This window comes from Plodia interpunctella, chromosome 1, assembly GCF_027563975.2.
Source record: "Plodia interpunctella isolate USDA-ARS_2022_Savannah chromosome 1, ilPloInte3.2, whole genome shotgun sequence".
In the NCBI taxonomy this organism is placed as follows: Eukaryota; Metazoa; Arthropoda; class Insecta; order Lepidoptera; family Pyralidae; genus Plodia; species Plodia interpunctella.
Window position 1 is genome coordinate 870,543 of NC_071294.1, and position 15,109 is coordinate 885,651.

Below are 15,109 nucleotides of genomic sequence, written 5' to 3' on the forward strand. Positions count from 1 at the left end.
TGCCTTTTTTGGCCTGTATGGTAGTTACATAGTTATACCTAATACTTAAGTATAGTCATGGAAGTCAAAGTCAAAAACATTTATTGCAAAATCTATGCTAAATTAGTACGAAATGTAAATGTGTGGAATTAGTAGACGTACGCGTTGTATGGAGTACCTTCTAATTCCATGAGTATAGGTAGGTAATAATTTATTTACACTGTTGAAGAAGGGCGCTGAAGTCAACACCCGTGCCGTGGTCTAGGTCACAGGCAGAAACGTCCCGAAAAGAGATAGAAGCTTTACGACAAATAAGTAAAAAAAAATCAGTTGTCATTGTCAATGTCAGTCATGAACGTCACTCATATGTAATTAGAATTAGTTATATCGTGACATCAAAACTTGTTTTTCCCTGTTGGTTTATTATTGTATGAATAGTGACTCATTTTAAATTGTTTTGTTTAAGACCAAATCAAACTAATATTTCAGCAATGGAGAAAGAACTAGACAGAGTAATAGAAGAGATAATGTCAACACCGAACGTAAACGGTTGCTTAGTGGCGGACCACCAAGGCCTGTGTTTGGCCTCGAAGGGCGCCGCGCACGTTGACTCAGCGGGCATCATCGTGGCCTTATCTGACCAGGCCTGCAAGCTACAGCCTAACCTGAAGCCGCCGACAGTGAGCTTGGAGACTGACAAGAAACAGTGCCTCATTCAGAGACATGGGACAATCACTGGCGCGATTTTTAAACAGAAGGCTTGGTGAGTCAGTATTTTAGTTATTTTTTTTACCAAGGAGGCAAACAGGCGTCCGGCTCACCTGATAGAACGTGGTCCCCGCAGTCTATTGTCGCCTGCATCACCGGGGATGTCATACGCGCGCTGTCGGCTTTATGGCCTAGGATCTTTGGATAAAGTACCCACAATATTCAGTTATTTAGTATTCAGATACAGTGTTTTAAATTTTTAAATTGTATTCTAACTACAACTTCAGCCACCATCTTTAATTCAATATATATGCATACTCAGGATAATTTTAATATCTTTCTTCATTCCAAATGTCACCCACAAGCAGGTGGCATGTTTCACTACTCCGATGTGCCCTCTCAAGTAGTTGTTAAAAAACATCCTGCTCTTGCATACATACTATAACAGTTATAAAATTTAAAAAATTAAACTTCCTGCAATAATTTAACATAGAGATGAAATTGAACCAGCAATAACCGAATGACCTGGGCCTCCTTTCCCAGTTTTCCAAATTTATTCCATCGGTTGCTCTCAAATTTTCATATGACAATGAAATATATAGGAGATTATTTCAAATCTATGATTTTTCCATTTATTTAATAAAGTACTAATTCCATGGATTTTTCCTATTATTATATTTTTTTTTTCAGACCATCGACCACTGAAGAGACTTATGACATCTTCAATTAAGTACATTAAAATATGAAGAAAAACTCTTCTTTTACTTGTTTCTCTTGTTTCCGTTTTTCTTTTTTCCTGGATACATATACAGAATGTTAGATTATTTAAAACATATTATTTTGATTAGTTATAGCATGTTGGCTGTAAAATATGTATAAGAATTTATATTATCTAGACATATAAGACTGTACATAAATAAATTTTGTAATACTTGAATGTCTTTTCTCTATCGCATTAACCTATGAGGATATGCAGATCTGCAGGCATTAGTTTTTTGTATAGACTCACATAAACATCCGCATTGTTGGGACACTGACCTGATGGATAAAGGGTATTGGCCATAAATCCATGACCCACCCAGTGCATATTGCAATCATGGAATCTTCGTTTATGGCATGATAATATTTGTATTGCTCCTACCCTTGTCCCACTTTATATGTGGGGTTGGTACAGCATGTCAGTTTCCTCCACTCCTCACTCCCTATCTGATTAACTGACCCTGGTACCTATATTATTCGATAAGCTATATGCTCTTCATTAGCTCAAAAATCAGTCTAAATCCCTGATAGGATTTGAGTTGACATGTTTTACTATTATAGGGGTAGTTTTTAATTATGCTTTTATGCGTTTACCAGCAAAGCCGAGGCGGGCCGCTAGTCAATAAATAAAATACTCAAGTCTCAATATACACACATTTATTACAGATATGCCTTCCTAAACAGTAACATTAACCCGACAAGAAACAACCGCTTACACTAACAACTATGTATACAATACAACTGATACGTTACGAACAATTTACCATACCTTTAGATTCATTTTAGCGCAAAAACCTGAAATGTGATAGAAATTTTTTTGGGGTAATATATATTTTAGTAAATAAATATATTAGGACAAATTACACAGATTGAGCTAGCTCCAAAGTAAGTTCTAGACGTGTTATGGGATACTAACTCAATGATACTATAACATATACATATATGGATAAATATCCAAGACCCGGGCCAATCAGAAAAAGATCATTTTCCATCATGACCCGACCAGGGATTGGACCTCTCGGTTCAGAGGCAAACACTTTACCACTGCGCCACCGAGTTTTAAGTGGATGGACTTAAGTCTGGAGTTCTTTAAACATGCAATAGTTTTGTCTATGTGTCGACTATGGAATTTTACGTTAAAAAAATATATTGAGAATTTTGCGCTAATGAAAATCAGCACAGCAACAGAAGTTTCTCAGGCTATAAACGTGCATCACTATTTTATAATTATATTGTCGCTATATACATTTCAAAATAAATTCTGACAATTCTTACCAATATAGATATGATCTGATGACAATAAAAAAAAAAAAAAACAAGAGATGACAAAAATATCACAAGTTTTCAATATACTATGGATGGATATAAAAACATGCTCGGATACAAATGTTGCCAGTTTTTTTTTTAAAGTCAAAAATAACATTTGGAAGTCTATGAGGCATTTTTAATGACTAAACTGGCAACACCCTTACAAAAGGTCCTTACATAGGTGCCTACCTCAAAAATCAAATAAAAAATATTCACAAATTATGTTGGATGACACGTGAGCAAAACTTTTAAACCTAGAAAAACATTACCTAAAGACTAGGGTCTTATACACAATTATAATACTCGCCAAAGGGCTTAGAACATTCTCCTAAATATTTTATAAAAAAAATCCGGTAGATTACGTAACAACAAACTTGGATCTACAGTGTACTCAATACTAAGTCTAATCTTACGATAATTGTCGTCGCTTAATTTTTTCGTGGTATCCATTAAGTTGACATAGCAAAGTTATCTAGCGCCATTTAGCGAGACCGATTATGAAAATATCGTAAGATTAATAACATAGTTTAAATGCGTAAACGTTAATACGGCAACTGTCTGTTGTTGTTCATCAGTATATCAGCTGCCCAGATTATTGCACAAAACAGAATCTTAAAGTCAAACAAGACGCCATCTTTACACACCTACTTTAAAAATCTATACGCCACTCGGAAAAGACTATTCCAGATAACTAATTTTAAACTTTCAACTTCCTTTTAATTCATTACTTAAAACAGGTATTAAAATAATCGTCACAAAACCGTTCCTATACAACAAGATGACGACAAAAAGATTTTTTTCCGTGCGTCGTCGGAGCAGTAGGCCGCTGAGTCAGGCGCTCGGTGATCACTGGTCGTTGTAACGCGGCCCGAAATATCCGAGAACCACCAAGGACCACCAAGGTACGTGCGCGTTTAACGTGATTTAAGTAATTAATTATTCCAGATGTCTTATTTCATGGTCGGACACCAAACATGTATTGGAAACGCATTGAACAGCCCAGTGACATTACACATGCAAAAATTTCAACGTTATTTGTTTTAGTCTATTTTTAAAAATTAATCATTTTATAGTCGGAGCAAATTAATTATTATTATTGATATGCATAAACAATAACAAATATTGGACTGGAGAAATAAAGAATATTTCAGAGTGTTTTATAATTCGTCATACATTAAATGTCATACATAGTTATTAAAAGGCAATATAAAATTTAAATTGCCTTTTAATAACTCCTATCTGATGTTAGGCATGCATTGCACACGAAGATATGAAAATGTCAATTTTATACCTTCTGCCAAAAATACTATAATTTATACTTAGCGTAGAATGTACGGCTAACGTGTCAATATACACAAAAAATAATTTCAAAAACATTTTACCACTGTGAAAGTCTTTTTGCGTAACCTCCTTGACATCTCCGAAAATATATTCAAGTCTTGTGTGTATGTGTGACTTCTACATATAAGTATCATCAATCGGGTATTGTAAAATGGAGTAAGTATATTAAATATAAAAAGCCTCAGTTATGTTAAATACATCAAAAATTAAACTAGGGGAAGCTAATAAAGGGTTCAGTGCTTAATGGAATGTAAAATTTACCAAAAAACCAGCCAAAACTAAGTATAAAAAGATTTACTATTACAATAATTTGAAAAATAAATAAATCAGTACAAATCTCATTATTAATTATTAGCATTACACATAAATATACAATGTTAATTTACGAAATAATATAAAATGTAAAACATTGGCTATAAAAAAATATCTACATCAAAAAGTCCAATGTGAAAAGTATATTTTTCTACCGAACATTTATCTAGGACTTAACGTAATATAACTCTATTAACAGCCCTCATCTACGTTAATTGATTTACCTACGAATATAAACAAACATAGGTTTATTAAAATTTATTAAATTACCACGATTTGACCCAATCAACATTTTTAGTCGTAGGTATGCTAAATCACTGGGATTTAAAGAAAGTCAGTAAAGGTGGAGTGTTGCCATAGCTAACGAAAAAATACTACTGCTTAAAAAAATATCAGAAAACGCTGTCGTATATTTATTTTTGATACTAATGTCTTGCACACACAACAATGCTGGAAGGAATGCAGCTTGAATATTACATGAGGGTCAAATCGTAGCTCATTTGTGAAAAGTCATTTAAGTATTATAAATACAGCTGCGCAAATGCATGACTCTGCCGTCAAATTACAAAACAATCGGTCTTTTTAAAAGGAACTATTGGTAAAACCAATAATTCCTTTTAAAAGAATATTCCTTTTAAATAATTAAATATGTATATAATTTACAAATAATATTAGGAAAAATAATTTCAGTTCATCATAATTAAATAAAAATATGGGACTTTCATGAGATGACAACATCGAAAATGTAAAACAGGGTATATTTTGGCAATACTACCTATATTTTTGGAGGACACGACACAGTGGCAACACTGAAATAAATGTGTCACCGACAGAAGTCTCACCAACGCTAATCCTAATTGAATAGTAATTTCAACCTTATTTTAAGTGCCATACCGATTACTTTGGGTCACGTTTTAACATCCTCACGCCCTTGAAATATACTTTTTGACAGCTTTCCTTCAATAACACACAATGAATACTTGAATTTTAATTCCAACACAGGCCTAATTATAAAGTTAATTGTTATAATCGCTAAAATATTGTGCTCAACTTTCCTCAACCCCTAACTACCGTTTTTGTGAACAACATCTATAAGACTTACCTTACGAATCATAAAGCACGTAACTATACTTTTATATTATAGACAATTTGGAACTATCAACTTTGTTATACTTTACAAGATTTTTCTAAATAAATACTAGATTTGGATATGTCTTCTCATCTATTAAAATCATGACATTGAAACAATCAATTTTCGTTGCTATAATGATTAATTTTACACAACAGCCAGAATATATTGTTTATAGTTGAATACCTATATATTTTATATATTAACAAAGAAATTAAATCCGTAAAACTTCTATATAACGTCATGCTACATATCGAAATATCTTCAATAGGAGAAATTTTATTGACCGGATTAAATGCAGAGTAAGATTAAATGCGGACGTGAGGATAAGAATTTTGGTAACTCCCATTATCAACCGCCGTTCGTTATGCGAAGGATCGCATAAAGATACAAAGCGTGCACAAGATTCAACACTAACAAATAGGGCGTAGCAATGGAATAATACAAATTCCGCCCCAAATTGTGTGGGAAAACATCATGCGGCGCCTCGATACCAGGAGCGCATATTACAAAGGAGTTCTCAAGTTCAACTGCTAAAAATCATGTCTTAATAGAGTATTTTGCGGCTCAGTATTTATCAAGCGGAGGAAAAATGAGCAGTATTTTTATCAAAGCACAGCACGTACCGGCACGATGAAAAAACGTAAAGGATGATCGAAGACTCACTGGAGTAGTGTGCAGTAGAAGCTGACAGATTTCTTATTAGTAAATTAATAAATAACTCAACATACCAGGGTCGCACAAGGGCGTAGGACAGCGGTGGTCAATATGCGAAGGATACGCCGAGCTGTGAAACCCGGCAAAGTACCAGGGGGCTATAGGATCGCAGGAGGCTGTAGGTCGCGGCGGGCGTCAGTGCGGGGCGGGCGCGCCGGTGAAGCTGGCCGGCAGCTCGTTGGAGACGAGGTTGGCGCGCGGCGCGGTGGTCGGCTGACCCAGGCCCGCCTCCAGGTTCGCCGCCGACGATATCATGTCTTCCCTTGACGCCCTGGTGAATATTTAAGACTCTGTGATTGTTAGGCACTGTCATTACGACAACTTATATCATACAAATGTTTAAAAAAATAACCACGCGGGCAGCATCTGGTTATAATATACAGATCGATTGATTGCTTTGAGAATCGTAACTACCAAATTTGTTTTAAGAATAGTATCATTGAAAAGTCACAGATTCGAGTGTGACGAGGGTGTTAGTCGAGACGTTAGTCGAGGGTCGCAGACACACAAGTCGTTTGTTTTAAGTGATACGACACCTGCCTACGACGATAATAAAAACAATAGAATAAATATATTTGTATCTAAACAATCTATACAAATAATATACAAACACATAGTCATATAAAAAAATAAAAAAAACATTTAACTAGATAAATAAAAGGAAACCCTTGTTCCACTCATAAACTATGTAAACAGTCGTTTAAATCATAGATTAAGCAAACAAACAGTTGGTACAAATCTTGTTGATGAAATTATAACAGTCTGTATTAACGACTATCAAATAATATACACTAAGATAGCTACCTTATACTCGTTAATTGCTACAATTGTTAACTTTGTGTCATGATTAATAAAAGTTAGATCAATTTTCCAAAAATATCGAGACATGTCGTAGGTTTAATTGTAACGAATATCCCTTACAAAGATTTTTTAACGATTTAACTGCTGGGCAAAAGCCTCGGCAAATTTCTGCCACACATACCTGTCTGTGGACTTTCCCTCCATTAATTGGCAAAATAAAAAAAATATCCTGTAAATAAAAATGCATAGCAAAAGCTTCCATCATGTTCCACTACAAAAATTATAAAGAAATATAAACATAACCCGATAACTCACTAACGTGCTGGTGCAACTTAAACACCTTCGAATCCGTTTGCGTCATTCCACTCGAGAAAATCGCACCCGACGCAAATTTTGTTCATTGAAATGTGAGCTCTATACCATCCACTGAAGACTTAATTTACATTGACAGCAACTTAGCAGGCTGCTCGCTGTCAGCTCGCTTCCGTGTTGTCAATATAAAATGTGTCTAAAGTGCACGTACTAAAGTTCATTTTTCAGGGAACGTTATTTTCTCCGGTGGGAACGGCATACAGTCGTGTATATAAAGAGTAGAAAACGGATTTTTAACGTACCAAATTTTTTGCCATTACAATAATACCAAATCAGTCAAGATTAGTTGATAAATAGCTAATGTTTTCAGCCAAGAGGCTGGCGTGTGGTTCCGCCCACCGTTATACCACTCCATATCCTCCCGTGGATGTCGTACAAGGCGACCAAGGGATACACAGCCTAGGCTGAAAAATAAAATAAATAAATCACAACCGCAATTTTTAAGGGTTTTTGTTTTTTACGTTGAACTTTGGCTTCACGACTTCACAAACCCGAACGCAATCGAGAACATGTAGAGATGAGAATTGCCAGCCAAGAGACGGCGCTCATTTATTTTCTACTCTTTATAGACAGACATACTGTAAGTCGGTCATGAAGCTATGGATAAAACTAAAGCCAGTACTCCCAAAATCAAATCATTTATTCAGAAATCAGGCCTTCACAGGCACTTTTTCACGTCATATTCTAAATTAAATGATATCTACCGAAGCTACAAACTACTAGTATTTCGGAACGAACACTGCTGAGAAGTGAAGGACAAACAGTGTTAGTCCCTATTATGCCAGAAGGGCTTACCATTTTTTTAATATAAATATTTTTTTTCCTTTTCATCGGTTACCAACCTGTCCTTGCGAACGGAAAATTATAACTATACAGTGACTACACGTTGTACCTATGTATATACCTTGCATTACATAAGGAAGAGAGGTCGATCTACAGATGAAAGGGATGGCAATATTCTTGCATCAAAATAAATAAATATATTATGACAAATCACACAGATTGAGCTAGCCCCAAAGTAAGTGGCAAGAACCTTACCAATGCGCCACCGAGGTCGTCAATATAAAATAAAATAGTTGTTGGGATTACTGGTTCAAGCTACTAGCTTCATGAAGTTGGCTTTGGCCTTGAAACGTGTAAACCATGCAGTGCGCGAGCGAGACAACAACACGTTACTTAGTTAGGACGCCACACGTCGGGGTCCTCCATGAGAGTGACGTTGTGGTCCTGAGACGCCATCGGAGCCCCGGGGGGCGTGGTCCCGCCGGCCGCCATGGCCGCCATGTCGTCGCGCGAGCCCCTGCGCCCGCGCACGGTTAACACACAGACGCACACACACACAAATCGCATGTTAATTGGTTATAGTTAGGACAGATTTGTATGTCGGTTATAATGTTATACAACGAAGCTGTCATGTTTACTTAATTACAGACAAGTATGATTTTTTTGTAACGTATAGTTCCCGCAATGTGACAAGCGCTAACATTTTTTTTATAGAATAGGATGGTAAAGCAAGCGAGTCAGCTGACGGTAAGTAATCACCGCTGCCCAAGAACATCTGTAATACCAGGAGAATAGCAAAAACGTTGCCGGCCATTTAAGAAATGTAATTTTATCAAAATATACAACTTGAAACATATTTGCACGTTACAAATTATGTAATTTCTATGTTTTATTAAATGACTAATAGAGGATTATATATATATATATATATATATATATATATATATATATATATATATATATATATATATATAATTTTATCAAAATATATATATACATATATATATATATGTAATTTTATCAAAATATATATATATATATATATATATATATATATGTAATTTTATCAAAATATACACCTTGAAACATATTTGCACGTTACAAATTATGTAATTTCTATGTTTTATTAAATGACTAATAGAGGATATATATATATATATATATATATATATATATATATATATATATATATATATTATATTTATATTTATATATATATATATATCCTTGCATATTCAAATTATCACAAAACGAAGTCCTCTGTATCCGCATTTGTCTGTTAGTCTGTTCGCGATAAACTCAAAAACGACCGCAAGGATTTTGCATGCGGTTTTCACCAATAGATAGTGTGATTCCTGAGGAAGGTTTAGGTATATAATTTATTATGTTTTACCCGAACGTATACACATCGGCCCTTTTTTAGTAATATGCAAAGATTTTAATAGGTTGCTTTGTGTATTTCAATAAAAAAATATATTAAGATTGTGTACATACAAGACTATATACCTAGTTTCAAGCTATCAAAACATTTATCTGGGGGCACCGGAGTGCCCCCGCCAAGACTAGTCTTATGAACGTCGTCTTATGAACTTTATGTTTAAACACGGTAACTTTAGCACTTTAAGTCATTCCGTTAATATATTAAGAAATTGTACACATTTAATAACACATAAAGCGACCAGGCGATAGTCACATTGCGGTAACCACTTTCCAGATACATTGGTAGTGTTGCAACTAAAGTAGCAGTAGTTGTTAGTCAAAGTCCCAAAGCCCAGCACCAAACCCGAAATATATAGCTGCCGATTTACACAAGTTTCGACCTTGTTACATAGAAATTATGTTCGATCTATGGTATCTTTTGGAAACCTTGCAAACAGAAATCTAGATAAATCCGTAATCAAACCAAAGCACCACATGAATTAAGGGTTATTTTATTATTAGACTTAAAACTTTTACAAATAATTTGTTTTGTTCTAACAGATGGCGCATCAAGTAATAAGGACGAAACTCGTGTAAACCTGGCTTTAGCTCATTAGGCCCCAGCGGGTATTACTTTCGACATGTAAAAATGTTTTTCCATTGAAACCTGGCAGTTTATTAATCAAAAACATTTTTTTTTTCATTCAACTCACTTTCTGCCGAGCGCCATCATGCCGTAGATGACCCCAGTCGCGAAGATGACCCCGCTGCCGAGGAAAGTACTGACGGAGATGCACATCAAGAAGGGCGGCACCGCCAAACTGAAAAGATTTAGGGAAAATATGATCGACTTGAATCATATTCTTATCAAGTGTTACTAAGAGCGCGTCCCGATTACTTCATCGTCCTCCGTTTTTTTGTGGCCCGTCGCCGCAGAAAATCTATAAAAATTCGATCCGCACCTTAATGTCAAAACCTATGAAAAACAACGTATCAACGGAGCCAGGGCCTGACACTAGAATTTATTTATCTATCCGTTGTGAATTGTTGGACGTTGTTATCGTGGCGCGATAGATGTCGCCACAAGCTGTTAGAAACTAGGCAGCCTCGTTGAGTCCACCTTGTTGGACACGATCTGCACTTAGTCTGAAGAAGAAGCCTCGCACACTATCATCAGGAACCAGGCCAGCATCTCCCTGATGCCCGCCATCAGACCAGGGATAAACTCACCCGCAGTACAAGACGGCCTTGTTCCAGTAGGGTCGGGAGTCCACCTTGTCGGACAGAGTCTGCACGTAGTCTATGAAGAAACAGCAGCACGGCGCCTCGCACACTATGACCAGGAACCCGGCCAGCATCTGCCAGATGCCCGCTATCAGGCACTGCACGTTTAAATACAGTATGCCAGTGCAATTCAGCAGACCGAATAAAATGGCAACTGGAAAGAAAATTGACAGATTTTTTTATTACAACAATTTTGTTGTAACGTTTTTTCACTCACTAGTTGGCGCCACTGGTCGCTTCTAGTCTATTAATATGACTGACATTTTAAAAAAAGCGTGACTGTTAAGTATTCACTCGCCTTAACTCTCATTATAACATATTCAAAACAAAATATGTATTTATAATCTATATTACGTAGACAGAGCCAGCTCTATCTACCCGATAATATGCCCCGAGAGCCGTAGGTCCTTATCGAAAAAATAAAAACATTTGCTGTCAACAAATAACACTGACAAAAAACCTTAGAAAAAATTACAGCATTAGAAAATTCTCTATGTATTTTCTATAACCGAATAGTTATAAATCTGTAACTATTATTTAATGAATAGGACCTTGTTCCGACCTCGCTGGAAAATCTACCTAAAAAAACCTACCAAAGTTTGTCAACAAAGGCGATAAAACCTTGTCTCATATGATAAAAACTTTGTAGTATTGTTGAGCAGACGATTCTATGCCCAATAAAGTACTTGGACAACTAAAGCTTTAACAATAATGGTTGATTTTTATATAAGACTGCATTACATCACTTTAAAAAAATCAAATCGCTTGTTTAACATAATTTTACAAGAAATATATGCTTTAAAAAATGCTTTATCTCATTAAATCGACGAAATTTAACTAACATATTTTTTTTCTACTAGTTATAAATAGATAAATTTTAATCGCATAAACCTATTATCGAAAATGTCAAAGTGAAATCCACGTGCGCAAATATGGTCTCTACCCAGCTTATAATAAAGAACAATTTTGAATGCCTAAACACCAGTTTGTAATCTTAGATTAATGGAAACTACGTGCTCGACAGGTCTAAAAGGTGATATGCATCACTCATTGACTTAAAAAAAAATCTTCAAGTCGTGCATCTACGTCTACTGAAGACTTCCAAAGCGCAGGTGAAGAAGAAACGGCGCAACAAACTTCACCGCAGCCTTTTCTCCAAAAAATTCAATTAACAAATGTGGTTCTTTATTATATGTTATTCCCAAAACAATGCCTACAACATCTGAATTCTTTTTTATATAGGCACATTATTAATTTAAGTACACAACATAACAGTGTAAATATAAAACTGTCTGTCTTCCTATATATTTGATTAATAGCCAATAAACCAATTGAATGCCTTTTAAGACGCATAAATAGGTCGCAAAACAGTAGTTTCTGATAACGACTACTTAAGACATAACGCCCTTATATTAGCACTATTCAGTGACATTATAGCACTATTAGTGGAGCAATAACAAGTGATCTTGACTAGGTAAAAAATTAATACATATAAAGGTATTTAAATTACCAAACACAATAATTACATGTCACTTTAATTGATCAATTTTATTTATTAATTTACTAAATTTTATAGTCATTACAGAGTAGGAATGCATATGATCCCAAAAATCGTAATCCTGACGTAACCACACATCACGGTTATACAAGCTCCCTATATATTTTTTTTTTGTTTTTGACATTAGAAATATATCTGATTAGACTAGTTGCCAATTGAGATTATACTAGTACAAGACACAAGTACACAGCTCATATGCACGTTAGTTACATGCTGATATACAGAATATGTTGGATACAGCTTTGTTAAATTTAGACATAATCTGTACACATGAATGTGTGTACAGATATTGTCGAATGACAAATAACATTTTCTTTAATTACTGACTGAACAAGCTGAGAACAATGTGAGGTATCCTACACACTTGTTTAGTTTACTATAGTATACGCTACGCACTTGCCACTAGATGGCGGTAGATCGTCGTAAAAGTCATGTCAAATGCTTGACAGGCGACTTTAATAGAAACTATAATAGCAATATACAAACTGGACAATAAAGTTTAGTGCCCATATGAATCGTCGACTACGTCTTATTTGCACCTATTGTATATCTGTAGGATTGTTCTGTGCTAACGCGGCTTATCATGTGTGACTAATGCGCCTCATTGCCTTTGCATTAATATTTATTTATTTTCTGTATCTAGCAAACAAAAATAATCAAAAAACTCTACTGTAGGATTTTGCTGTCTGTTGTATTGTAATACAATATAAATAAATTGATTTCTTGATCGGGAACGCAAATACAAGCCCCAGACCTATGATCAGTGATATTAGTTTTATATTTGTGCCAATAACATAACTAATGTAAACAAAATGTGCAAAGTGGAGATTAAAAAGGTGGAAATCTGACCCTTACACAAATGTAAAACAATAATAAAATCATAAGATAGTTTTAGTCATAGATAGATAGTAATAAAGAAAACTTAGATAAGGAGCAAATGAGTGATTATTTGTATAAATTTTTATGACATCATACTACATTCTATACAAGGAAGATAAATGTATTATCTTCTGAATGAAAAATATACTATAGGGTATAGCACACTTTACTTTAATTAATGTTTAGTATTATTAAATTGTTGTGCACATCTGTAATTAATGTTAATCTTTATAAGTAAGCTGTGACCATGTTTTTTGTGATATTACATGATTGTTATTAATAAATAAAAGTAAAAAAATAAACATTGTGTACACAGAAATTACATAACAACATTTATGTGCTTGTAATGTATTTATCTTTCTTTCAAAATTTTATATAGAAATAGCATGCTGATAGGTGGGGGGGGGGGGATGATGGTAGATATCGACTTATCATTTAAATTGTACATATTGACCTATATATATTGGGTGTACAACCACAGCCAAATCTATAAAATGTTTATGCTTTTTTTTTTTCGTTGAACTCGTGCTTCGCGACATTGGAGCTCCAAAAACCAATACCCAAATACCCGGTGACACCAGAAGAGAGTGAGTGAGAAAAAGACATTAAAAATTCTTTATGACATGGTATGATGACTTATTCTCAGAGGTGATTGTTCAGAATTATTTTCAGTTGTGTATATGTATGTCTGTGAAAGTCTAATATTGAATTAATGTACATTTATAAAAAAAAATTCAGACGTTGTGATTAGGATATTAATTTGACTTCATAGGATGTAATAAAATATTAATCATATATGTATTTATGTTTTGTAATTGCAATAATGCAGTGCAATCGATTAATTATTAGAATGATGTGCATAAATCTTTTGATGGGAGGATTTTTGTTAATAATAATATAATGAAAGAAAAAACTATATAAATTATTATTTCTCATTGTTCAGTACTAACACTGGTATCAGGTTCAGTTACCTAAAGGCATCTGATGCTTTTTATAACTACCACATCTAGTGGCAAGTAGTTGCATACACACTAGTGAACTAAATAGTACACAAGTGAGCAGGTATCCTCGAAATGTTTTTTTTTTTAATGGAAACAAGCGATAGTCTAAAAATTGCTTAACATGAGTCAAAATTTACTCAAATGAAAAAACTCAATCACTTCCATTTCAGTGTAAGAGGTTGGTGTCAATTTTTGTACAATAAAAAAGAAACAAACAACACTAAAGATGATTTAAATTATAGTGCATAACAGTTAAAGCTTTAATGATCAATTATAAATATCGCTATGTCGAATCCTTATCACCATATGTAGAACAACCATAGGCTATAACGAAAGTGCCTTTATATAAAATCTGACTTGTTATTCTACGGAATGACTTTACAGTAAATAACAAAGGAATACATACAGAAGCTGCCAACTGTCCCCAAGCCTCGTCCACCGTAGCGCATCCACCAGGGAACGTCATCTTTCTGGACGTTCTCGCCCCCCGGCCGAGACATCATCATACTTATCTTGTCTGTGAACGACTGCAAATACATCACACATGTTAGTTAAATATAATAAGGCACTTTTAAATTAAATAAAAAATTAAAATTATTTTATTTTTACCATTTTCGAAAAAATCAATTCACTGCCCTGTCTCGACTCGTCTGTCAGTCAGTTGGCTCAGGTCAGCTGTCAACTTGATTAATAACAAGTCTGTTCCCATTTACACAATTTAGTTCCGTTTGTTTAGATATTTTGTCGCACATGCACACT

The 15,109-nt window shown here is 34.6% G+C and overlaps 2 protein-coding genes across 3 annotated transcripts; one reads left to right on the plus strand and one right to left on the minus strand.

Moving 5' to 3' along the window:
- Positions 1 to 343: 343 nt before the first annotated feature.
- Lamtor5 (Late endosomal/lysosomal adaptor, MAPK and MTOR activator 5) lies at positions 344 to 1,624 on the plus strand. Its single transcript, XM_053748906.2, has 2 exons — positions 344 to 742; positions 1,378 to 1,624. Coding segments are annotated over exons 1-2 (273 nt in total). The 5' UTR covers positions 344 to 470; the 3' UTR covers positions 1,379 to 1,624.
- Positions 1,625 to 2,086: 462 nt separating this feature from the next.
- On the minus strand, positions 2,087 to 15,082 carry fwe (flower). 2 transcript variants are annotated; one of them, XM_053743890.1, is made up of 6 exons: positions 14,960 to 15,082; positions 14,757 to 14,877; positions 10,859 to 11,066; positions 10,342 to 10,449; positions 8,603 to 8,726; positions 6,384 to 6,524 (listed from the first exon to the last, which is right to left on the minus strand). In XM_053743890.1, the coding sequence occupies exons 1-5, from the start codon at positions 14,960 to 14,962 to the stop codon at positions 8,603 to 8,605; spliced, it is 564 nt and encodes a 187-aa protein (XP_053599865.1). In that variant the 5' UTR covers positions 14,963 to 15,082; the 3' UTR covers positions 6,384 to 6,524. The 2 variants fall into 2 exon arrangements, with proteins under 2 accessions (XP_053599856.1, XP_053599865.1); XM_053743881.1 differs by lacking the exon at positions 8,603 to 8,726 and having other exon boundaries at positions 2,087 to 6,524.
- Positions 15,083 to 15,109: the final 27 nt, after the last annotated feature.

Bases quoted from the DNA above. Each gene is read 5' to 3' on its own strand.
- Lamtor5 (XM_053748906.2), top strand. From the start codon at position 471: ATGGAGAAAGAACTAGACAGAGTAATAGAAGAGATAATGTCAACACCG.
- fwe (XM_053743881.1), bottom strand. The intron at 11,067-14,756 runs GTATGTATTCCT...TTTTCTTTCCAG, and splicing joins GGGGACAGTTGGCAGCTTCT to TTGCCATTTTATTCGGTCTG. The intron at 10,450-10,858 runs GTGAGTTTATCC...AAATCTTTTCAG, and splicing joins AAGGCCGTCTTGTACTGCGG to TTTGGCGGTGCCGCCCTTCT.